At 40.7% G+C, this 27,124-nt stretch overlaps 1 protein-coding gene across 2 annotated transcripts in view; it reads right to left on the reverse strand.

Annotated features, from left to right (window-relative positions):
• The window catches only part of LOC121294044 (anion exchange protein 2-like), a 79,637-nt gene extending 62,014 nt beyond the window's left edge, over window positions 1–17,623 (reverse strand). The window contains exons 1-4 of one of the 2 annotated variants that reach the window (XM_041217581.1): window positions 17,380–17,623; window positions 6,820–6,934; window positions 4,117–4,273; window positions 991–1,070 (exon numbers count right to left, since the gene is read on the reverse strand). In XM_041217581.1, coding sequence (XP_041073515.1) covers window positions 991–1,070; window positions 4,117–4,273; window positions 6,820–6,852 — 270 coding nt within the window. In that variant the 5' untranslated portion in view covers window positions 6,853–6,934; window positions 17,380–17,623. The remainder of the gene's footprint in view (window positions 1–990; window positions 1,071–4,116; window positions 4,274–6,819; window positions 6,935–17,379) is intronic. The other variant, XM_041217582.1, reaches the window with a different exon arrangement.
• Between the last annotated feature and the right edge of the window lie 9,501 nt (window positions 17,624–27,124).

Raw genomic sequence — 27,124 nt, forward strand, 5'->3', positions numbered from 1 at the left:
GTTGTTTAAGAGGAAGGAGCTAGTCCTGGTCTGGTGGCCTCAAAGATTTATCAGCCTGCTTTAAAAAATGAGTTATTTTGCAAATGTACTCCCATGTTGGTGACTATTTTAATACAGAAGACACAGCAATTTCAAATGAGCCACCTTGTAGAGTGGAAAAAAATAGATAAACAAAAAGTAATTTAAAAGGAAAGCGTCCTAAGGAACAAGACAAACTTGAAGCTGACATAAGAATGTAAGAAAGCATAGAATTTAAAAACAAGGCTGTTTTCCCATCAGGCCTACTCTTTCTACAGGCCATGTACAATCTTTCTATCCTATCACGGACTCTACCTCACTTACTTAGCCCCTTCAGATAAACCAGCATAAACACTCCCGAACATTAATGAAATGACACTATAGACTAATCAATCTATCTTTCTATGCATCTCTGTAGTTCATCCCTGCCCTCCACAGATTCTTTTCTCTCTATCCAGCCTAAGCAGCACAACACATCTCATGGAATGTTTGATCAACTCAGCCTTGAGCTTTTAATCTTGTTCCTAACCAGTAATTTAATAAAATATGTTAAATGCAAGGCAACACTTGGGGGTATAATGAGATAGGATTGCAGAAGAATGGAAAACTTGGGAAGTTAAAAGCCTTCTTTTATTGCTTGATACTGGCCTCAGTGATGCAAGGAGATGTTGGGGTATGTGAACAGATGCTCTTTCTAAATTTGCAGCACATAGTACACCAACACCATTCACTGTCTGAGCTAGGCTGAAGTTTAGTTCTGTTTCTGCTGAATTGTAGAATTTGTTAAATTTTGACAAACTGATGCCATTAGTTACATTCCATGTACTAAGAGTAACATTGGATGTTTTGTTCCATATGAGTCCAGCATATAGTCTCCAAGGGCATATTGATGCTAAGTGAAAGCAAGGTAGTGGCGGATAGGTTACTCACTGAACAACAATACACTGTGATACACACAGCAACAGACTTTACCTGACCCCCATGTGCTGTCTTCTTTTCATGACTATCAGTGGAGCGTACTTTGGGGCTGTAGGACAATGACTCGCAAAGGTCTGTGAGAGATTTTTTAAAAGCAATATTAACAAGGACATATTTCGACTCCAAGAAATAGTTTTGCTCAATACTAGCATTTTTTCTATTACCCCAAAAATGATTTTATAGTCTTAGTGCCATATAGTCTTAGTACTATTGTATACTCTTATACCCATTTTAATTGACTCTTAGAGAATATTTTACATACTTAGATGAATGGAAACAGGGAAAACATTTGGAGATGTCAATTAGCTCTTCAGTGAGATGTGATCAATAATCAATTCCTTAAGCAACATCTTACTGATCCTGGAGATTTATAATATTGAACTTCTATACTGGAGTTTAATGTTACATGACTCTCGCTCCTAAATTTGCTGAACCTTCAATCCTGGAGTCTGAAGTTACTGAACCTTCAGTTTATAAAATAAGAAATAGGGGCATGAAAAGGCATACAGCCCCTCGAGCACCATTCAATAAGAACATGAATGATCTTCTATCTCATTTCTGTCAAACCCTCTCCATCCTTGTAAGTCCTTGATCCTCTTAGTATCCAAAAACCTATCGACTTAGCCTTGAATATATTCAACAACTAGGCATCTACAGCTATTTGTCCTAAATGGCTGAACTCTTATTTTGAGACTGTCCCCCACAAGTTTTAGACTGGATCCCCAGCTAGGGCAAACATGTTCTCGGCATCCACACCGTCAAGCTTCTTAGAATTTCAATTAGTTAACCCATTATTTTTCTAAACTCCAGTGAATATTAGCCCGTTCTACTCAATCTCACCTCAAAGGGAGGCTCTCATATCCCAGGGTTGCATCCTCTCTAAGGCAAGTATATCCTTCCTTAGCAAAGGAGACCAAAATTGTAAACAGTACTTTAGGTGTGTGGTCTCACCAAAGCCCTGTATAACTGTACAAGAATTTCTTGCCCTTATACTCCAAACCACTCACAATAGTTCTGGATCTGAACTTGTTAAACCCTCAATGACAGAGCCAAAACTTGCTCACCACCCCCCACACCGCCCCCTGCCTTAAGCTTTAAAAGTGAAATGGTTTCAAAAGTTGAAAGTTCATCCAGGTTGCCGATGGCACAGGATGTTTGGCAGATTCCTGAGTAGAACTTAGATGTGGAAGTGTCCAATATTTGATCCGACTTTTCTTTTGGTTGCGTCTGCCTCACAATGATTGACTAAGTTATTGTTCATGAGCAAGCACTTTAGCTATAAGGTGATTCATTTGCCCAACATCTTCATTTTTCTCTTAATGGACAAGGGGATGGGTTTTACCAACTCTTGGATGATTGCTCCTTTGCTTCCTGATCTTCCAGAATTCCTTAGATTCTAGAACAGTCCCCATGGATTGGAAGTAGTAAGCAAAACCCCACTTTTTAAGAAAGGGTTTGGGGTGGGGGGGGAGAACCCAGGGAACTATAAACCAGTTAGCCTGACATCAGTAGCAGAGAAAATGCTAGAATCTATTATTAAGGTGACAGGGCACTGAGAAAATTATAAATGAATAGGCAGAGTCAACATTGATTTATGAAAGGGAAATTATGTTTCACAAATCCGTTAAGAGTTTCTTGAGGCTGTAACAAGTAGTGTAGGTAAGACCTGTGCATGTAGTGTATTTAGATTTTCAAAAAGCATTCCATAAGGTGCCACACAAGAAATTATTACAAAAAAATAGGACTCATGGGACTGGGGGCTAATATACTAACATAGATTGAAGATTGGTAAATGGACAGAAAATGGATTGTTGGATTAAACTGGCCATTTTCAGGTCGGTGGGCTGTAACTAGTGTGGTGCTCCTACGATCAGTGCTTGGGCCTCAACTATTTACAATCTACATTAAAGACTTAGATGAAGGGATTGAGTGTAATATATCCAAGTTGCTGACATTACAAGACCAGGTGGGAAAGTAAGCTATGAGGAGGACGCAAAGTGTCTACAAAGGGATAAAGACAAGTTGAGTGGACAAGAATACGACAGATGGAATAGAGTAAATTATACAAAGCATGAAGTCATCCACTTTGGTGGGAAAAATAATAAAACACAGAGGCCAGGATTTTCTGGTCTCAACCACGATGGGAACTGTTGTGGGCAGGACGGAAAATTTGACTGACCAGCCAAGGGTGCGTTGACTTTGGGTGGTAATTTCCAGTCTTGCAGCAGGGGATGGGGTGGTGTGGGGGGGGGGGGGGTGGTGTTGGTGGCTGGCAAATCCCACCCAGAATATGTTTTAAATGGTGACAGACTGGAAATGTGGTTGCTTGCTAGCCTTTGCTACAAAGGGATTGAAGTATAAGAGCAAAGAGAGCTTAATATAATACTACAGGGCATTAATGAAACCACACATGGGGCACTGTATACAGTTTTGGTGGTCTTACCTAAGGAAGGATAGACTTGCCTTAGAGAGTGCAATGAAGGTTCATTAGATTCATTCCCAGGAAGAGACGATTGTCCCATGAGGAGACACTGAATAGACTAAGCCTATCTTCCTTGTAGTTTAGAAGAATGCGAGGCAATCTAATTGAAACATATAAAATTCTTAAAGAGTTTAATTGATAGGGTAGTTGCTGGGAGGATATTTCCCCTGGCTGGGGAGTCCAGAACTAGGAGCCACAGTCTCAAAATAAGGCATCAGTCATTTAGACTGAGATGAGGAAACATTTTTTCAAAGGGTTGTAAACCTTTGGAATTTTCTACCCCAGAGTGCTGTGACTATTGAGCCATTAAATATATTCAATACAGAAATTGATAAATTTTTGGGCACTAAAGGACTTAAGGTGTGTGGGGATAAAGTGGGAAGTTGGACTTAAGGTCAGAGATCAGCCATGATCTTAATGATTGACGGAGAAGGCTCAAAGGCCACTATTTCTTATGCCCTTAGACAGTGTATGTTATATGCTAAATTTTCACTTCAATATTTGAATAGGTTCTCCTTTTTCTGTTACAATTAATTGTAAAATTGTATCTTTTTATTACCTGTTAACTACAGTTATCTGCAATGCAGTCACTAGTTCAACTTACTTTGAGAATGTTAGAATACATATAGTCTACTCACAATCAGAATCACTATCATCATCATTCCATCTAGCCTCTGTAGAGTCAAAGTCAACATCCTCAAAACTCGCCACTTCCAAAGTTCTGTCCAAGTCATCTGCCTCTTCATCACTGAAGTACCCTTTAATGGCTCTGGGAGAATAAGGGTCCTTTTTGGCCTTAAGCAAAACAAGGAACATCTCTTAACTGGACAGAGAGGCATAGGTGGTGAGACATTTGGATTTGAGGATTGGAATGTGAAGCAATTTGTCCTGAAATAATATATTTGTTTCCTCATTGAACTGCAGACAGTCTGACATTTTGGGCATTGCAAACCATCTCAAGGAAATTTGAAATGGAGCCAGGAAACTAATAGTGATAGAGCCTCTAATCATGCAGGCCTCCCTTTTCTACCTTTGTAGCTTCAATTCAATAATTAAGAAAAAAATTGAGATTAGCCTGCTTTTGTCAGTCAGAACACCGACTTAATTATTTCACAATCTCTGTTCATGTTGATTAACTTTGTTAACCTTCCACAATTTGAAACTGCTCCTGAGATTTTCAGTTGAAATTTCCGAAATGAAAGCCAATTGTATCCATCAGACCAGGTCGAACTTTCCCAATTATCAGACAATGTGCTAACGCAACCTTAGTTTAAAGATATTTTAATATGATTTTCGACAATCCTCCTGATTCCAATGCTCAAAACATTAAAGAGAGCAAATACCCTGACTGCTATTCATTCTATTCTATGTGAATGATGTTTGTTGCTGCAAATTATATGAGATGTCTTTTCTGTTTGTCTTCTACATATTGGGCATGTCAATGCAAACATAACATCAATGGGCTGCTGATAAAGCCTGATTCTAGGTGCAGGGAGAATTGTACAGTCTACATTTATGAGTCAGACAATCAGTGTTTTGAGTATCGTATTATAGCCATGCTTGCTTCCAGATACTGCATTTTGATGTGCATAATACTGCAAATATTGGAGTATAGCGTTAGAATACAAAAGGGGAAATTTCAACTTTTTAGACCAGTTCAGAGCATGAGGGCTCAGGAATGTGTGGGAACCTCAGAAGTTGGAGTGTCTCTGCACATGGTGGAGTTTTAACCTGGTTGCTCAAGCCCTAACCCAGTTAGTTGAAGGGATGGGGGTTGAGGGTCAGGAACAGGGCGGTCTGAATAATTTTCCCTGGGGGTGGGGGTTGGGGGCGGTGGAGGCATTTGATCCCTGACACTGGGGTTGGGTGTGTGATGTCTGATTCTTGGTGAGTGTGTTTTTATGGAGAGGAGTGAAGGTGGTTGCTAATGTTGTGTTGTGTGGGGAGGGGCAGCTGGGATAGTTGCTTGTGGGTGGGTGGGTGGGTGGGAAGAACGAGCACTCCTGCTCCTCCTGCCCTGTGAGGAGTTCTCCCTGAAGTTGTCCTCACTGCATGGTGACTGCCGGGTTTCTTGAAGTTTGGGGAATCCAACCAGTCACAGTTAATCCTGCAAAGCCGGTTAAATCTCAGGCTTCCAGCCTCATTAAGATATTTAAAATGCAATCCACTTCCTGGAAGTGGGTGAGTTGCCACACACATTGTCCCAGCTCAAACCTGGGAATAGGCTTGTTGCAGCCGGCTTCCTGATTCCTGATTTTGTGGCCATTTAAACCCCCACCCACATCTAATCCAACCCCTACATGGAGTCCATGGATCATGGACTTTCAGAGGTCTATTGTTAGTCCCCTCACCCTTTATTTGCACCATTTGTAAATGTCATTAAAGTAATAAACATCATATTGACTTCTGATAACAAACCTTTTGGCCAGCAGAATATTATAAGAGAGACTAACACTATTCAGTGTTTCACTATTCACTATTTGACTATGCAGTCAAATTAAGTGAAAGGCCAAAGAGAGGAATGTTGATTAAATACCAATAAATGTAGGGTGAAGACACATTGGAATGTGAAACTCGAGAACACAAAATGATGAGTCCCTTTTAAGTTAGGCTGGCAGGACTGTTCCACTGGGCTAACTCTCAATCCAGTGGACGTGATAAGTGTCTCTAGTGCCACACCATGCTCTCACTTCTTCCTGTTCCACATCATTCTCACACTTACAACTCCACCATGCCGTGTTCACCATTGTGCTTGTGACACACTGCTTTCTCACTTGAGCCTATGTTCCACCATGCTCACACTTGTAGTGCTTACCACATATTGTACTGATATCAGCTGCTCCTTTGGCCACATCTATGTCCTGTGTAATTATTCTCTTCCATAAATTGTGCCTAAGTGCTCACACTTTCTCCCTTTATATCTTTTCTGTGGAGACCAGGACACTTCACTAGCCCAAGGCGTTCAAGTTTGGACTTCAAATTTGGGCAAAAGTGCACAATCACCATCAAACTGGGGGGTCACTGTTATAGCCACAAGGAATATAACTATTGACGACTATGTCAGCTGACAGGCAATCGGTACCCTGGACTATACATTTGCTCCCTAGTGTTGCAGCAGGGATAGGCACAGAATATTCTCTCGGGCAGTGCTTCCTAAAAGGGTCCAAAGCACATGGAAAACTTCCCCGAGGTGTCTTGAAAGACATGTCCCCATCTCCTTTCTCATTTCAAGAGAATTTTATTACTGCTATCAGTGAGACATTCAACATTATTTCAATCTGTAATCCTGTTGAAACTGGAAGGTGGCTTCTATTACAGTGATTAATCCCATATTCACTTACGCTCTCAAAGTCGTAGGTTCTTCTGGTTGCCATGATGCTCACTTTCGAAACACTTATCTCAGCTTATTAATGTTATCCTTCTCCTCTCTTAGACAGAGTTTGGTAACAGCATGTCCTACAACACAAAAAGGCATTAAGTTAAATTAAATTAAATCAATACCCAGAATACAACAAATTGCATTTACCTAAAGCCTTTAACATAGGAAAATGCTCCAATGTGCTTCAGAGGAGGGTTGTCAAACAAAATTTGATAATTTGAGGAGATATTAGGGCAGGTGACCAAAAGCTTGGTCAAAAGAAATAGGTTTGAAGAATCCCATTAAGGGTGGAGAGAGTGATCAGCAAAGTGATAGAAGGGGTCATCGACAGTGCTATCAAATGGCACTTCCTCAACAATAACCAGCTTGCTGGCACTCAACTTAGGTTCCACCAGGGCCACTCGGTTCCTGACCTCATTACAGCCTTGATTCTAACTAACATGGACAAAAGAGCTGAACTCTGGAGGTGACGTGAGAGTGACTGCCCTTGACATCAAGGCAGAATTGGACAGAGTGCGGCATTAAGGAGCCCTAGCAAAACTGGAGTCAATGGGAATCAGGAGGAAAACCCTCCATTGGCTGGAGTCATACCTAGCACAAAGGAAGATGGTTGTGGTTGTTGGAGGTCAATCATCTTAGTTCCAGGACATCACTGCAGGAGTTCCTCAGACTAGTATCCTAGGCCCAACCATCGTCAGCTGCTTCATCAATGATCTTCCTTCCATCATAAGGTTAGAAGTGGGGGTGTTTGCTGATGATTGCACAATGTTCAGCACAATCCGCGATCCTCAGATGCTGAAGCAGTCCGTGTCCAAATGCAGTAAGACCTGGACAATATTCAGGCTTGGGCTGATAAGTGGCAACTAACAATTGTGCCACACAAGTGCCAGACAATGACCATCTCCAACAAGAGACAATCTAACCATCTCCCCTTGGCATTACCATTGTTGAATTCCCCACTAACAACATCTTGCGGGCTTACCTTTGACCAGAAATTGAACTGGGCCAGCCATATAAATACTGTGGCTACAAGAGCAGGTCAGGTGTTGGGAATTCTGTGGAGAGTAACTCACCTCCTGACTCCCCAAAGCCTGTCCACCATCTACGAAGCACAAGTTAGGATTGATGGAATACTCTCTACTTGCCTGGATGAGTGCAGCTCTCACAACACTTAAGAATCTCGACACCATCCAGCACAAAGCAGCCGCATGATTGGCACCCAATCCACCACAATAATTTTTCACTCCCTCCACCACCGACGCACGGTGGCAGCAGTGTGTACCATCTACAAGATGCACTGCAGAAACTCACCATGGCTTCTTCAACAACACCTTCCAGGAGCTGAGGGACCTTTACCAGTTAGAAGGACAAGGGCAGCAGATGCATGGGAACACCTCCACCTGCAAGCTCCCCTCTAAGCCACGCATCATCTTGACTGGAAAATATATTGCCATTCCTTTACTGTCGCTAGATCAAAATCCTGGAACTTCCTTCCTAACAGCACTGTGGTTGTATCTACACCACATGTACTGCAGCGGTTCAAGAAGGCAACTCATCAGCAACTTCTCAAGGGCAATTAGGAATGGGCAATAAGTGCTGGCCTAGTCAGCAACCACCATATCCCATGAGCAAATATTAGCAAAAAAGATAGGGAGATGGAGGTTTAGGCTATTTATCAATTGGTGCAATTAACTAGGCAGAGGCTCTGATGAAAGGTCATCAACCCAAAACATTAAGTGTTTCTCTCTCCGCAGATGCTGCCTGACCTGCTGAGTATTTCCAGCATTTTCTGTTTTTATATTAGAGCACTGTATCTATATCACAGCAAAGGCAGTCCAAACATAAATCCTCCAACAACTAACCGTTTAACCCCTTGAGCCTGTCCGGATTTTCAATGAGATCATGGCTGTTCAATGTGGATTTGACAACTGACATCAAAATCCAGCAAAACAAATGTAAGTGTTTCCCTTATCATTATTTCTGAGAGAATGCTTACACAAGTAGGTTGAATTCTCTTCCTCAAAGGGTGGTGGAAGCAGAGTCTTTGAATATTTTTATGGCAGAAGTGGATAGATTCTTGATAAGCAAGGAGGTGAAAGGTTACCTGGAGTAGGTGGGAATATGGAGTTGAAACTGTAATCAGATAAACCACGATCTTATTGAATGGTGGAATGGGCTCGATGGGCTAACTTGTGCTCCAAATTTCAACCTGCTTGTGTAACCATTCTCTCAGCATATGTAAAGCCCACAAGCTAGAATATCTCAACTGGACTTATCCCCCCCCAAAAAAATTATCCCAATTACAGTTACTCAGTCTGATGTCACCCAAGTTTGAGGTGATTCCAGTTAGAGTTAACCAAGTTTACACAACTGGTAAAGCCACCCCAGTTAGGGCCACCTTAGGTACAGTTACCCAACCAGTTAGTGCTGTTCTAACTGAAGTGACCAAAGAGAGACCAGTTAAGCTGGAGCTCATCCTCAATCAGCCCAGCTATAGTGAATCCTTGTAGATATGTTCTAATCAGAGTCATTCCAAGTAAATATTCATTCTAGGGATGTGGGGATCACTAGCATTTCATTTCCCATTAAAAGATGGTAGTGGCCATTCTTCTCTGTAATCTGAGTGCTGAAGGTAATCCTACAATGATGTTCGATAATTGGTTCCAGTGATGATGAAGCAACAACAATGTACTTCAAATTCAGGTAGGTGTATGACGTGTGGGGTACTTTGAAGCAATGGTGTTCCTCTGCACCTGCTGTCCTTGTCCTTCTAGGTGTGTACGCCATAAGTTTGAGGGTTGTTGTCAAAGAAGTCTTGATGACTTGCTGCAATGCCTCTTAAAGAATTAACTCAACTAGAGCCAACATACCTCCAGTCAGCCTAGTCAGCTAGAGTGAACCCAAATAGAGTTACCCCTTATATACTCAAATTGACAAGAACTGAATCAGGTGGATTCATTACTGTGGAACCCACCTAAATCGAATTAACTGTCTTGTAACTCCAGATATATCTACTTCAGCTAGACTTCATCAAAAAGGAGTCACTCCAGCTCTGGTCATCACATGCTTAATGAAGTGTTATGAGACTATGTGTCTTGCCATGTGGTACCCTGATACCAGATTTCCTGAAGCATTTTCTTAATGTCGAATAGGCATTCTAAAAAGGAAACATCTTTAGTTCAATACTTTGAATACTGATTGCTGACAATTTTCTTCCTGAGGCAGGATCTTTACGCTGAATACCCTATGAACAAGCAATTGCCCTTACGTTGATTGGCCTGATCTAGAATGCATTAATGTAAGTGCCTTGATACTGACTGCCAGTGTCTTGATAACAAGTGTTCTGAGGAAATGTGTCCTCTATCAGGTACTTTGTTTCAGGTTTTCCTGAGATAAGTATATAGCACAGTGTCTATAATGTCTATAAATACCGAGTGTCTCACTGTATTATGTGGTGTCCCATTATCAAATGCCCTCAAACTGAGTGCTCTAACATACTATCCTGATGCATAGTGCACATGCAGCACATCCTCCATGTGTTCCCAAAGCTGAGTGTTATGGTGCACAGTGTCCTGATATCACATGCCCTAATTTGCTGGATATCCTGATTCTCGACACTTAGGTACAGTGTCCCAATATGCTCTGCTTGAGTATGTGTCTTAATGCCATGTTTCAATGCCAAGGGTCCTTATGTCAAGTGCTCTGATGTGGAGCGTTCCTGATCCATCTGTTCTAATACCAAATGCCTTGATGGTGGAAGTCCTGAAAGAGTGTGTCCTTTTGTACGTACTGTGTATCATTATGCCGAGTGTCCAAAGTTGGCAAACTGCCTGGTTTGATGAATAAGGATCCTTATCATTCTTCCAATAAAAAGTCACCGTGTTGCCTTTTTAGAAACCTTCTTCCATTGTATTGCATTTTAACCATATTGCTAGGTTAACAATACAGCACTCCACACATTGCACTTCCAATGATTCAGTCAGCACCAAACAACTTCAGAAAAGGGTGAAATGCCCATTCATGTCATGAATGCCTAGATGTTGTTAAATGACATTTACACTTGCTGTTATGGGAGACTGCCCCACTCCTACTTGTTATAAGTGGCTCATTTTGATTCATGATTGTGACCCATGGAGGCTTGTGGATAAGTAGACCTTGTGGTGTGTCTTCGACCAGGAGAGACCCAGGTCAAAGACCCTGCTGACATGGATCACTAATGCTTGCACACGGTTACTTGTGTTCAGCCTTAGGATTGCTGGCAATGCAGCAGATCTATATTACAATACATGCCATTGCTTTCAGGCTAGGGAGAAAGAAAAAATGAAAAATTGCCACAGAATAAGCCTATCTGATATGTGCCACTCTCAGCAATAAACTTCATAGGGCAGTTTTTAAACATTTTAATTATGAAATTAATGTAAAGGTTAATAATATCTGCAAAGTGCAGAGAAACCCACTTTCCCAATCAAAATCTTTGTTAATGTTCCAGAAAGTGCAAATTCTTTAACCCTTCAGGTTTTTAAATTTGTTTGCAAGCAGTGACAATCTTACTGGTCATAACTATCAGTCCCACCTTTCCAATGTTAACAGATATCCAGTGACAGCGTAGGGTTTTCAGAACTTAAATGGTTCTGTATTTTTGTGTTTGTAGTAAAGCATTGTCACTAGAGGGCAGTGTAGTATTAGTGTTGAGGGAGGAGTGCCCGTTAAGACCTTCAAATAGCAAAGTCAGCAAAGCAGTTCAACACATAATAATTTTCCTTTTCTATTATTTTTATTATTCAATAAATCTGTTTTTTTTATTGAGAAAGGCTCACGAGTAGGGAACTAAAGTGGAAAACCAGAATTCAAAACAAAAGTGCCCAAATTAGAGGAAAAAAGCCACTGGGGTCTCCTTTCCAGCCGATCACATATAAACCTCAAAATTAGCATTGATAACTTTACCGGCCAAACACATAATCCATCTACATGACAATCCTTTGGCTGTTATTTTAAATCGGACATTTGAGACATAATCAGACATAATCATAGAATGATACAACACTGAGGGAGGGCATTCAGTCCACCATGTCTGTGTTGGCTCTAAGGCAGATTATCCAAATCAGTCCCACCCCCTTGATCTTTATTTTCTTCAAGTATTTATCCAATTTCGGTTTGAAACTCTCTTCTGAATCTGCCCTTTCGGGCAGTCCAAATCACAACTCATTGTGTAAAACCGGCCTTTCAGGCGGTATATTTCAGAACACAACTCGCTGTGCAAAGTGAACTGGTTTACTTTAATCACTTAAACACATCCACTGTAATACCGTAGGAAGGGACATCATATGAGCATGCTAAGTTAATATTGCAACCAGTAATTTCTAGGTCATAATTCCGACCGTAATGGACTCTACCCAGTTTATTTAGTGTCCAGAGAAAGATGAAAAGAGGATAAAATTTCCAAGGGGAAAATGCACTAATTTTTTTTCACCAGCCTTCAAAAATGGTTGAGCAAAATCTCTAGGTTTTCAATCTGTTTTTATAATGTTAATTGTTCAACCATGCCCAGTTGTATTGTACGTATGACACAAGCAGCACAGCAGTTAACATTCCATGAAGTATCTGAGAATGTGTTAGTTCTCATCTGCAAGTGCTCCAGTACTTGTTAGAGTAACTAATCAGCACAGTATTAATTGGTTTGATAGAAATCTAAGTACAAATATCCATTACCATGTGAGAAAACAAAATTCTCCCAATTTCTAGTGCTTCATGAGCCTTGTTTATTTTTTTATTGCCCCTAAGGCGCCTACAGTTTGAATTAAATAAGCTGCTTGTGTAAATATTATCCATGCCGTTCAGAATGCTAAATACCAACATTATGTTCTAATCCTTCCCTCCAATGGAAAAATATTAAATTTTGTAACTTTCCCTTTGCAACTGAGTGTTGGAGTTGCTCTTGTTGCATTTGCTTTTTTTAATTCATTCATGGGATGTGGGCTCACTGGCTGGGCCAGCATTTATTGCCCATCCCTCATTGCCCTTAAGAAGGTGCTGGTGAGTTGCCTTCTTGAACCACTGCAGTCCTTGTGGTGGAGGTACACCCACAGTACTGTTAGGAAAGGAGTTCCAGGATTTTGACCCAGTGACAGTGAAGGAACGGCGATATATTTCCAAATCAGGATGGTGAGTGGCTTGGAGGGGAACTTCCAGGTGGTGGTGTTCCTATCTATCTGCTGCCCTTGTCCTGCTAGATGGTAGTGATCAAGAGTTTGGAAGGATCTTTGGTGAGTTCCTCCATCGATCACTAGTGTAGTAGATCACATGGGGTTAAACCAATATGTTTTGAAATCAGATATCATCAACATGCATCCCACCATTTAGTTCACTTGGTAGTATCTTTACATTGAATGGATAATTTCAATGACCAGTTAATGACGTGCAGACCTTCTCTTTCCACCATTGCTTATGCACATCCATTCTATGTGTTTTATATTTATGTTCCAATGTTGCACATTACTTTTACCTGCTACCCAGTAAATGTTACTGCCTGGAACACAGAGTTATCCTAAATGAAGGAATATAGAGAACACAATCCAGTACACAGAGCTGTTTGTTTTTGAAGAGACCATGGCTGGAATGGCTTCTTTGGGTGGTCATCTTCAAAAGGACATAGATATGCTGAAAGGCGTTTGGAGAAGAACAACAAGGATAATACTAGAACATAAAAATCCAAGGTAAGAAGACAGGTTTCCAATAATTGCTATGCTTTCACTAGAGAAAAGAAATTGAGAAGAGACACGACCCAGCTTTTTAAATACTGAGAGAATACACAAGAACATGGCTATGGATCTAACATCAGCAAGCCTCAAGCAAAGATTAATTTCTTCACCACCCTCCCCAGAATATATGGAATAGATTTCCAGCAAAAGCAGTTAACAAAAATATCTTGTTAGGAATGTGCAAGAAATATTTTAAGGGTGAAGGATAGATAGAGGTGGTTGAATAGCTTGTAGAACATAATGATTTCTGAATGGCTGCGATCATGGTAGCATCAAGTTAAGGAAGGCAGCTGGTCAGAGTTGAATCATGTCAGATGAAGGGTGGATGGCTAGCCTTGAGTTTTATATGATCTATGGCAAGGAGACACTTTGCAGAACCATTTGCTGGAGATTCAATGGTTTTAATAGAATCCATGATAAACTAACTTGGAGTTTGTGGTAGAAAAGGGCTCGATGGGCCAATTTGCCTTTTATTAGCACAGGTTGTAGACGGAGCTATCAAATGTATAAACTTGGCAGGGGTGATGACTCCAAGTGCCAGACATAATGTTTCAGTGGAAATAATATCAGGATAAGCACAGGAGTCACACAGAGATAGAAAGCCATGAGTCGAGCACAAGGGGTGGGGTGATGGAGCGGGGGGTGTCCAAGTTGTAGTATTGCTTCTGATTATTACACTTTGCAGGTATTGGGGAAACACCCTTGGAATAGGCAGAGGTGACTTAACAAAGATGTCCTCCTGTGACATCACAAGTGGGCAGCCCTCCTATTCATGATATCACACCAGAGGGCGTTCAACAAAAAACACATCGTTCCGCACTTTCCCCGACCAGCACACAGCATTGTGATAAAAATGGACATGTCAGAAACCACTAAGTATACAGGTATCTCCACTTAATAACAATCTTTTAGTAATCAGAGATTTTGAGGCAATTCAACAAATTATGTTTCCCCTGTGAGTAAGTGACTGAAATATCTAAAGATAAAAATTAAATTAGTTTAATTTATTTTTCCAATTGGTGTGAGTGGCACTGACAAGGCAAGAGTTATTCACAATATCAAATTGCCTCGAGTTTATTGTCAACATTAAGTGTGAGACTGGAGTTACGTGTAGGGCAGAATGTAAGGTGCAACAGATTCCCCCCTTGAAGGACTTTACTGTATTAGTTGGGTTTCTAAAACAAACCAGCAACTTCCTTGATAATTTTTGTTAAGCAAATTCGTGATTATTTGTTTTTTTATCGTCAGTGCTGTATTTATCAAACTGAATATGTTTTCAAATTCAGTGTTATTTTAACATTCATTTATCATTAAACTCCGGCTTCTAGTTATGTGTTAAGTCATTGATTGTATTTTTGTTAAGTCCCGATTACTTCTTATATAAACATAACTGATTCAATGGTTGATTAACACTCAATAGCCCAAAAGGTTTTGATTGCAAACCACAATAATTTGTTAATTTCCTGTCTGGATAATCAGTAAGCTTGGTGTACTGGCCACAGGTTTATCTTCCAAACAACACCTAAAACAGATGATCTGATCATTATCACATTGTTGTTTGTCGGATCTTGTACTGTGCAAATTGTCTGCCATGTTTCATAAATTACAAGAGTGGTCATATTTCAATTAAGTACTGAACTGGCTGTAAAGCCCTCTGGTTGTGAAAGGCACTAAATAAATGCAGGGGCAGAATTTTACATTCTGTGGGCAGGCATGCGTCCGACCCGATTGGGCGTAAAATCGCGGCAAGATGACATCGGGAGAGGGTCCTGGACTTGCGCGATGTTTCGCTTGGCAGGCGGGCTTGACAATTAAGCCCATTGACAGCGCAATTGAACACTTTTTTTTGGTGGCCCGTCCAATCTTACGTTTGGCAGGCGAGCCAATCGGCCAGGCAGCCTTTACCTTTTTGATGAAACCTCACCCAAGGGCGGGATGAAACCTCCGCTAGGAAACAAAATGAAAAGAAATATCTGGGGACGGCATTTTTACGCTTTCAGGCACTTCATTGTGCTGCATGGGTATTTTTCGCAGCTTTTTTGGGCTTTAATTTATCATTTGCAGGTCCGCAGCTCCCCGAGGCATCTGTTGCCTTCAGGGAGCTCTCTCGCAGCCCTCACCCGTGGTGACGTTGTCGTCCACTCTCTCCGCCCACCACCCCCCATCCCCCCCCACCCCACCAACCCCCCCCCCGGCAGTGCTGAATCTTTCAGTGCCCGTTTCATGCTGGATGGCTGTTAATTGGCCGGCCAGTGTGAAATTACAGTCGGGTGTCGATTGCGGTTGGGGGCTCGTTTCCCAACTCTCACACCCTGACGAAGGAAAAACTCAGCCCCAAGTCCTTTTTTTTAATTAAGACATGTATTTGTTAAAATCCAATTAGCACTTATTTAGTTTGTCAATAAGTGAGCTTGGGAAGAAAAGGATCAGCTATTGGCAGAAACCAAGTGGGTGATAAGCATTTGTACATTTTTATCAGGGTGTACCAGGACATGTAACATTGCAAATTCTGAATTTCAGGTACAAACACTCAGCACACTTGAACAACTTTCTTGTTGGCACAATATCCATTTTAAATATCTTTTAGCATTCTTTCCAAGCATGTTAATGTCCGCATAAAATAGCACACAAGAATACAGTGTGTGTTAATTGTACAGTTTTCCAATTGGGATCTCTACTCAGAAAAAGTCTATTGTGTGATGTCCAAAGATATCCACAGTACTGATCTGAATGAGTGATTGTGCTGCTGAGGGGTTGGAATCCAGGATCCAAGAAAGTTTCCCAGGAAATGGATCATTCACACCCAGTCAATAATTGTTGGGTATGGAACAACAAGTGTTCACAACCATTTTCAGTGGCAGACACCTGTACTGATATAACAGTGTTAGCTAGAATTAATATGCCAATACTAATTATTATTTATTAAATTATTTATCACATTGCTCTAATGAACAATTAGCCAGTCATTGGGTTTCTGTTGAGAATATTAAAGGATTAAATCTTTCATGACACTTTTGTCTGTGCTTCTTGATGCAAGTCAAAATAATTAGTGACTCCAGAAGAAAGAGTTAATTGACCTGAGTAAGTAACAGATCAAAGCACGGAACAGACTGAAGCAAGTACTGACCTGAGCAAGTAACAGACCTGGACCTGAGCTCAAAGCACTAACCCAAAGCCCACAAGGAAGCAGGTGATTCGTAGAGAAATAGAACAATAGTACACAAAACTGTCAAGTGCATATATTTATCCAAGCACACAGAGCTGTACAGTACAGAGTTATCCAGCATATTGAACTATCCAATACACAGAGAGTAATCGAGTATACAGACCTATGCCATTTGGTTTCATGATGTATCCAAGTCAATGGCCAGATGACTCTGAGCAGAATTACTGCTTGTTTCAGATCATGTCCAAAGCTGTATTCCTATGGACAAGGTGGACTTTGAATGTGAAACATCTATACCACAGAGGAAAGTGTCTGATGCTTTGAATTCCGAGCCAAAAGAGAAAGCAGCAATTACCTCCTCCCAGCACAAGTAGTGGGGCTGGTTTGCAACCTGTTTCTTTCCTTGGAATTTGTATTGCTTTAAGCAGTGTCCTGCCTTCCCAAAGAAAGTAAAAGGAATGACAACCATTTGGACTTACACCTTCCATCAACTTCAGAAGGCTACATTGTGTGTATGTCTGATACATTTTATTTTTACCACTCAATAAACCCTAAAGATGGAAAATGATCCATTCAGCCTCATCAAAATAATTCTTACCTTTTGAAAGGAATGCAGCCCTCTAGGTATCCAAGAGTACCTTAAGTTCCCCAAGGTTATACTGCAGTGGCAAGGAGATCTGTCAGTTGTGGAACCTGTAGATATTTAGAGCCCAGCACCTTTGGTGCATTGAAGATGTCACCCTTCAGCAAGTAACCTGGGAGAGCAGAAAACTAACTGACAGTCATTCTCCGCTAAATATCTGAGTCAATGTGATATCCACAATCTCAAATTCTCATCGTGCCCCAAGTGCTCCCCACATACTGACTGGGTTAGATTAAGAGCCTGAACCCCTGCAGTATCCTAGAAACACCATTATCTGCGTTAAACATTTGAGCCGTAGGCTTTTCCATCGTCAAATGTTCCCCGCCCTTACTCAGCTCTCCCCTCAACATGGATGCAATGTCATTGCATGATGCAAGCTGGTAAACACTTAAAACAATTTCTTAAAAAAAAAGAACTTTTTAGACTTTGCTCACGATAGTAGAGGGAATCCCCATCCTCCTCTGAAAATTACACCAGTGGCTCTCCACTTATTCATTGCATTTACTGACACAGGGCAAGGATTTCTAGGATAAGCATTCCATTTATACTTCCACATTTTTGCACACACTAGTGCAATACACAAAGACTGGGGAAACCAGAGCAGAGTATGATTAATGTACAGAGATTGGGAATACCAGGAAAAATTACTACAACATACAAGGACTGAGGATACTGAGATAGAGAAGTACAATGTTTAAGTACTAGAATATATAGATTGAAGGCTAAAATATATGAGAACCATGCAGGATAAAACACTTTAACATGTAAAGATTGGGTTTACCAGGACAGAGTGCAACAGTTTTTTAAGAATGGTATAGAGGGATAAAGCACTATTAAAAAAAAGAGATGATAATAGTGCAGTCCTTATGACAGTTTTACACCAAGTGCCCAGATGTGCAATGTCCTGGTACTGAGTTTTCTGATACCAAAGGCGTTTTACCTCTGAGTTACCATTTATTTTTGGGTGAATTTGAGGAAATAAAAAGAGCAGGATGGATTCTCAAGTTCCCACTAAATCTGCTCCCCCAAAAAAGGCAACAGCCTTTTCTTCCCAAAGACTGCCAATTTCCTTTAAGATCCAGCAGAAATTGTTACTGTCTGTTCAACTCATCCTCCTCCATTTCTGCCCCAAATAGTTAATGCCACTATAAGCAGGTATCCCCGAGTTGGATACAGATTGGAGGAGACATTTTGTGTGCTCATAGTGAAGCTTAGTGTTTATTTGCCTCTAAGGTATTGCTTAAAGTACTCTGGGGTTGAACCAGGACTTTTACTTGTGCTTTTACTCAGCTCTGCTCAAAGAATTGATAAGCACTCTAGATGTGGATTTCCCAAAGAGCATACCTTTGTTTTAGAAGAGGTGGAGGATGACGACATGCAAGAAGCCAAAAGAGGCCCTTAAATAAAAGCAAAATGCTGCTTAAGCAGGAAGCTGAATGCTGGTTCTGATGAAATGTCATCGACCTAAAACATGTTTCTCTCACCACAGGTGCTGCCTGACCTGTTGAGTATTTCCAGCATTTTCTGTTTTTATTTTACTTGATAATGACTTAGGGTCAGCTATGGTAGAACAGGCCAGATTTCACTGAAAAAATAATGGCATGTATATAGCACCCATCGCTATTGTTTGTAAATCAGTCAGCAATTTGTAACGAAAAGGGATAGCCGGTAAATTGCATACCTCCACAAATTGCTGGTCAATTTGTGCTGCTTCACTGATAGCTTTGTAAAAATGGCAGCTCCCCATGAATTTCATGATGTTGCTGCATTTGTAGATTTAATTGTTAATGACTCCCAACTAACCTCTCTTGCCCAGAAAGAAAACAATTGTAGGTGTGGTGTTGCATTCCTTCAGATTACAAATTGTTTAAAAAAGTTTTAACCAAGTCACCCTTTAAATTTTTACATACATTTTTCTTGCTTTTCCTTCTTGTCTTTTACTTGCTCTTTTAATCCAATCTTCCTTTTTTCTCTTTATTTCTCTTTCTGTGCTTGAATTGACCAATATTGAATTCACACAATCTAATTCACCCTCCTTTTCAGCCCTTCCTCTGTTCCATTACAAAAAAATTACATTTTATTGGTTATGGCAATACACCATTTATCCCATTGTTCACCAGGCCCCAGGTGCCCTGTTGCCCTAATTTTTTTTATTGATTCAAGGGATGTTGGCATCGTTCAACCCTAATTGCCCTAGAGAAAGTGGTGGTGCACCACCTTCTTGAACTGCTGCAGTCTGTGTGTGTAGGTACACTCACAATGCTGCTAGGAAGGGAGTTTCAAGATTGTAACCCAGACACCGCAGAAGAACGGTGATGTATTTCCAAGTGAGGATGTTGTGTGACTTGGAGGGGAACTTGCAGATGGTGGCATTCTTATGCACCTGCTGCCTTTGTTCTTCTAGGTGGTAGAGACTGCCAGTTTGGGAAGTGCTTTTGAAGAAGCTTTAATGAGTTGCTGTAGTGCATCATGCAGATGGTACATGCTGCAGCCACTCATTGTGTGTTGATGGTGGATGACATGAATGTTTAAGGTGGTTGATGGGGTGCTAATCAAGTGGGCTATACTGTTATCAGCTCACACATCCAACAACTTTGTGGGCAAAAAATGTTTAAACCTAAACATGCAGAAACAAGTCTAACTAATGAGTCCATTGCAAAATGACACATTCCATCAAAATCTAGCGCACAGGTTTCTTTTCTACATATAGCCATCACTGTCTAAAGACCAGGAAAGTTTTACTTAGGCTTCTGTGAATGTTAGTGCCTCAAATAGATGTGCAATCCTTCAGAGACTATTGAAGAAATATGGCAACAGCCATTTCCCAAGCTGACAATGTCTCTGGTGTATTCTGCTGGTCATAAGATACCTCCTGCAATGGATTGCTGATCAGGTAGCGCAGCCCTTCCAATTATCCATCTCCACATCATATGTCTGAAAATTGTCTCTAATACCTCCATGTAGTATCCATCCTCCCTAATCCTTGTTCTTTTGGAGATGGTGTCCCCGATATCTGACCTGGACCAAATGGCCTGCACACTAGGATCTTAAATGAAGTAGCCGCGAGATAGTGAATGCATTGGTTGTAACCTTTCAAAATTCCCTAGAGTCTTTAAAGTTCCCAGTAGATTGCAAAACTTCAAACATCCTATTCAAGAAGAGAAGGAGACAGAATGGAGGAAACTATAGACCAGCCTAATATCTGTCATTGGGAAAATATTGGTATTCGTTATTAAGGAAGTAGTAGCAGGACATTTAGAAAATCATAATACAATCCAGAAGAGTCAACACGGTTTTATTAAATGAAATTCATGTTTGACAAATTAGTTAGAGTTCTTTGAAGATGTAACAAGTAGGTGGGTAAAGGGGAACCAGCAGATGTTGTGTATTTGGATTTCCAAAACACTTTTGATAAGGTGCCACATAAAAGGTTGTTGCACCAGATAGGAACCCATGATGCTGGGGTAATATATTAACATGATTACAGGATTGGCTAACTACAGAAAGGAGAGTCAGGATGAATGGGCCATTTTCAGGTTGGCAAACTGTAAATAGTGGGTGCCACAAGAATCAGTGCTGGGGCCTCATCTGTTTATAATCTACATTAATGGCTTAATGAAGGGGCTGTCTATTGTAGCCAAATCTGCTGATGATACAAAGATAGTTAGGAAAGCAAGATTTGAGGAGGACACTATGGGCAGAATTTTATCAGGAGTACACCTTCCCTAATGGCAGAACTGGAAGTGCGCACCACTACTGCTCTCTTCCTTTTTCCCATTTTCCATGTGATTACAATTAAAATTTAAAATGCTGGCAGCATTTGTAGGAAACATATGCAATTCTGTGGCAGGGGAACCTTTTCAGTGGTGAAACCCCCGTCAGCTGACAAAGCTGCAGCTATGGGCAGGTCCTGGTCAAACAAGGAGGCTCTGCATCAAGGTCAAAACTATACTGTCCAACTCCATTGCGATTAACATAAAACTTATTGAGAGCACAAGGGTGGCATGGGTGTGATTTCAAATTCAAGTTTCACTTGAAAATATTTCACATTGCATTGGTTTCACTTTATTCGTGTGGCATCATCGTTATTTGTTGAGACTATCTAAGTCAGGGAGCTAAATGTACTGGCATGCCTCATGGTTAGCACGCAATTAGAGACATTTCCTTTATTGTGGAAGAAACAATGATGTGTTTTTTTTGTGTTCACTCTTTATTGAATACTCATATTAGTGTCCAGTACTCAGCAGTCTGTGGGACACGGCTGAACTTGCAGGCTCAGCTGGCCCTCTCTTCTATGCATTGTGAAGGACGTTGTCCTAGATCACTCTCAGTGGGGATAATTGAAATGTTGCAGGTGAACTCAGAGCCCTGTAAAGACTCTGTCAGCCAACACCCTGAGATGGACATTCATTTGGACAGTACTGACCCTGCCCTTTGGGGCCTTCATTTTCATACCTTGACTGACTGTCCCCAAACCCCCAACCCATGCACCCGCCCCCACCACACTCAGGATACCAGGCCTTTCCCACTTTATTCTTCCATGCCCCCAACCCCACTCCACACAATCCCCTCCACACTGACTCTCCATTGGCGGTCCCAGGCCTCCATACAAGCTGACATTCTTCTATTCCCCTCACTTGTGCTGTAGAGTTCAACTGCTGGCCTCAAACACAAGTGCACAAAGCCGACTGGTGCACGTCCTCTTTAAATAAAAGTGACCCTGTCCGACAAGATTCTCATGCGCCACTGACTTGATCTTGCAGGTAGGGTGTAATTTAAACATGTTTTATGCTAATGAGTATTCATAGCATGTAAAAATATTACCAGTATGAACCAGTGCAAGGCCAGTGCAAGGCCTGACATGTTGCAAACACACCGCTGACTTTGTCGCTGCATCTCAAGCCACCAATGGGGAATCGAAGTTTCACATCTGATCTAATCACGCAACATTTCCCACTCTTGCTGGCTCTATAAAATACCCGGCTAAAATGTTTGTAAAGGGATATTAATAGGTTATGTGAATGGGCAGAAATTTGGCAGATGGAGTATGATGCGGGGAAAAAAATGAAGTTATCCACTTTGGTAGTGAGGATAGAAAAGCAAAATATTATTTGGAGAGACTCTACAGGATGCTGTGGTCCAGAGGGATCTGGGCGCCCTCATACAGGTAACTCAGAAAGGCAGCCTGCAGATACAGCAAGTAGTGAGGATAGCGAATGGAATGTTGGCCTTTACCGAATGCAGGATGGAATATAAAAGTAGGAAAATATTGCTACAACTGTACAGGGTATCGGGGAGACCACATCTAGAGTACTGCGTACAGTTTTAGTCTCCTTATTTAAGGAGGGATATAGTGAAAGCAGGTGCTCGGAATTTGCAGAAAAGTTCACCAGGTTGCTTCCTAGGATGAAGGGATTGTTTTATGAAGAAAGGTTGAGAATTTGGGCCTGTACCCGTTGGTGTTTAGAAGAATGAGAAGTGATCTTATTGAGGGTGCTTGACAAGTAGATGCTGAGAGGATGTTTCCTCTCATGGGGGAATCTTGAATTAGGGGGATAGCTTCTGAATAAGGGGTTTCCCACTGAAGGTGGAGATGAGGAGGAATTTCCTCTCTTAGATAGTTGTGAAGAAGTGGAATTCCTTACCCTGGGGAACTGTGGAAGGCGGGTCATTGAATATATTCAAGTCTGAGGTAGAGATATAGATAGAGATATATATTTGAAATATTGGGGACTTAAGAATTATGGAGGACAGACAGGAAAGTGGAGGTGAGGCCAAAATGAGATCAGCCATGACCTTTTTGAATAGCAGAGCAGTTTTGACACAGCTTAGGGATATAATGTGAAAAAACTGGTGACTGCTAATAATATTGGAGTAGGTTAAGAAGGCCTAGATTCTTAGTTATTTGCTGAGTTGACTGATATCAATTGGAGCAGCTTAAGGCTACATACTTGGCCTCAGCACCTCTATGTCTGGGATGGTAAAAATCATCCAGGGTTCTGATCCTTATAATTAGTCAATAACTCCTGCTGGGATGTGGATGTGTGCTGGCTGAGAATAGGATTAGATGCAATGTAATTACCTTCCACAATCAAATACTGGCAATCAAGCAATGAATTATGATCTGGAAAGTCCTGCCTGAAATGTTGGTGGAAACAAATTCAATTGTACTAGAAGCCTGCTTCTCCTTGTGGAACCGTACTCCAGTGAGTACATCAAGAGAAAGCAATAGGAAAAGAGGGAAAATGGGAAACAAAACATTGAGAAAAGAACCTCTTGACCTATGGAAATGACTATCACATATCCCAATTAGATAGCAGGACATGGAATAGCTACTAAATGCAATAGAATTCTTAGAGTGCAGCTTAGAGACACAGAAACTGACTTTTATACGAGTACACACAATAATAAAACTCTGGGCAAACACTTCTGACTTTTCAGATTTTGTTAACTAGACTGTAGTTTATTTATCTTTTTTTGGCAACAAATGATTGCAAATCCAATGTGTAATGTCCTTTGGCCCTAATCATTTACTGTACAAGAAGTAAATTAGCGTTTCCTTCTTGAATGACTTGCTGGAAACATACCTCCAGTTCATGCTTGGTCCAAATCACTTAATGAAAGTCATCTTTGCACACAACTATAATAATTCATTCACCAACATAACCTGGCAGCCATTCACCAGGTGATGAAACAATTGGTTGCAGGTAAACACGTCCAAACTTCAGAAACCAAAAAGGCATTCTGGTAGACCTTCAAACCAAGGATAGAATATTTTACTCTGGGTTCCTCCGGCCAGCAGACAGTCCTATAAAAATAAAGTACGTTATAATACATCAGCTCAATAGATGTGAAAGTCTTGCTTGCCACTCACGAAACTAAAATCTGACGTTTGCTTTCGATTCAAAAGTCGTAGAAAGTGCATGCTCATGATCAGGAGCTGAAGGCTCCAATTCAAACAACCTTGGATCACTGAGAAGATGTTTCCCCTCATGGGGGAATCTAGAATTAGGGGGAAAGTTTCTGAATAAGGGGTTTCCCATTGAAGATGGAAATGAGGAGGAATTTCTTTTCTCAGCTAGTTGTGAAGCTTTGGAATTCTCTACCCAGGAGAGCTGTGGAGGCTGGGTCATTGAATATATTCAAGGCTAGGTAGAGACATAGATAGAGATATATACTTAAACTGTAGGGGACTAAAGAGTTATGGGGAACAGATGGGAAAGTGAAGGTGAGGCCAAAATGAGATCAGCCATGATCTTATTGAATAATAATGTAGAGCAGTTTTGACACAGTTTAGGAATATAACGTGCTACAACTGGTGACTGCTAATAATATTGGAGTAGGTTAAGAAGCCCTAGATTCTTAATTCTTTGCTGAGTTGGCTGGTATCAATTGGAGCATCTGACTACCTTTGCAGGCTTTGATGTAATTTCAAAAGTGAACTTAATATTGTGGTTAATCCCTAATGGAGTGTAAATATTAGGTTTACTGAGGAATATGGTTTCAGAATGTGATGAAGGTTAATTGGAAGATTCACTTTCTAGTTTTCCTACAGTGTTGACTCAGTGATAGTACTCTCATCTCTCTCCAAAGGATGTGGATACCAGAGACTTGGGCACACACACTAGATTAACACCTCAATCCAATGTCTATTGGAAATCAGAAAGACTAAGTGCCCCCGTGCAAGGATTGCAGAGGCAACAAGCTTAATGAGTCCTTACCATGCTTCTGTTGACCCCTGATCAACCTCACCCCTTCCCCTTCATAGTTGTGCACCTGTGCTTATTCTCTGTGAAACCTGAAACTTTAGTGTCTTGGCTGTAACTTTGTGTTAATATGCCTGGTGATGCAAGCTGCTGGTGTCTGTATACAGGCTATTAATTCCTGCACCGCCATCTTCCAAGACAGCAGGGAAAATGTATATGAGTGTACTAGCATAATTCTCCAACTCATTATCACATTTGAATATAATGATCTACAAAACCTTTGTTCTCAATGTGAGAGTTAGATCAATTCATCTTAAGTATTATAGAAATCACAAAAAGATGAAATCAGTTTGGTACTGGCTAATGAGTGTACCTATCTTTCCCACCTCAAGAAGTACACCAGTTTATGCAAGGTTAAGCATTGTTTTCATCGACAAATTTTTAAATACAAGCTGGGATATTTAAATATATGCATGTGGTATGTAGTAAAGGCTACAACATTTCCATTACATTGGTGTCTATCCTAACTTCATTTTGAACAGTCCAAGCAGCCATTTCAATTTCCTTAGAATATAACTGTATTTATGGGTAGTTCAGGAAAAAAAATATAATTAAACAGATGATCAGCCGTTAGATAAATGTGAAAATGACTATCAATGCAGATTGGCGCTTTTCAGCCAGTTTCTGCTGGGCAAAATTATCTATCATAAGAGACACAAATGCAACCCAGATGTACCTGCCATTTAGATGCACTGACAATATAAGCTGAAAGGGGTGAACTTTAACCAGTTTTTATAGGAGAAAATATAATTATCAGAGTAGGGAGAACACTAGACAGAAATATACCACGGACTGGCTTCCAATGTACTACACTGTCCTTAAGGAGCCATTTCTGAAAATTGGAACAGATTTTTCAGTTCAACTGTGTAAAATGCAGGTGTAATTTCTTTCACTCACACCCAAAGATAAAAGTCAGGCTATTGTTGCAAGGTGCACTTAACTGGCTCAGTGAGTTTGATGTAATGGAATGTTTTTGAACTAGATTAGGATCTGACCTTTGTCCTAATATTGCCCCTAATATTAGCTTCCTGCATAGTGTCTCCACAACCTGCATTCTAGTTTTGGACTAGATTGTCTGGTTTTTAAGGAAGCTGATCAAAATATCCGAAATGTAATTCAGGTGCTGAAAATACAGATCCAGTTTTTCCACTTATTTCTTTGTCTTATGATACAAAGGCATTACTTAGCAAGTTTCCAACTAATTCAATCACAGCAAAGCCAATAATGTAAGCCATAATGTCATCCTTGCTTAACTTTAAGGTTAACTCAAGCATGAGTCTTTTTATTCCAAAAATGAATGATGTTGGGAGCTCCCCAGTCTTCTGACTCAACTTTCTGGGGAATTGATATCTCACTTACCATTTGGCAAAGTTGCCATATGTGGAAAAGCGGTAAAGTGAAAAAGTTGTGCTATCAGAAATGGTGCAGTTGACCAAAAGAAAACTTATGCCTCAGCATAAAGAAGAAAGTCAGTCATTTGGGCATGACAGCTATGTGATTCTATTTCACATCTTCCTTATACAGGGTGGCTTTGATCCCATTGACTTGTACAATATTTTTCCAGTTTTATCAAAAGGTCACAAACAGAACAACTGCATGTGCTCGTTCGTTCAGATGTAGATGCTATAAAGTTGCTTGGAGAATCTTAGCTCATGTTGTGTGACTGTTTCTCGAAGTAGCAACCAGATTCTAGTTATATTACAGAGGTAGTTAGATGAAACGGTCAAGGCTTATACCCAAGTGACTATATCCCAATTAATGACCTAGCCCACCAAGCCCACCTAGTGAGTAAAAATAAAGATGAAGAGAATCAATTCAAATACAGGAAATGTAAATTTTCTCTGAACTTTTCACATAGGATTGTTTATGCTTGGTTACAGCTACTGTCACTCACTTTAACAGAAATTTTGCATCATTTAACTGTGCTGTTTAGA

Source organism: Carcharodon carcharias, chromosome 23, assembly GCF_017639515.1.
Source record: "Carcharodon carcharias isolate sCarCar2 chromosome 23, sCarCar2.pri, whole genome shotgun sequence".
In the NCBI taxonomy this organism is placed as follows: domain Eukaryota; kingdom Metazoa; phylum Chordata; class Chondrichthyes; order Lamniformes; family Lamnidae; genus Carcharodon; species Carcharodon carcharias.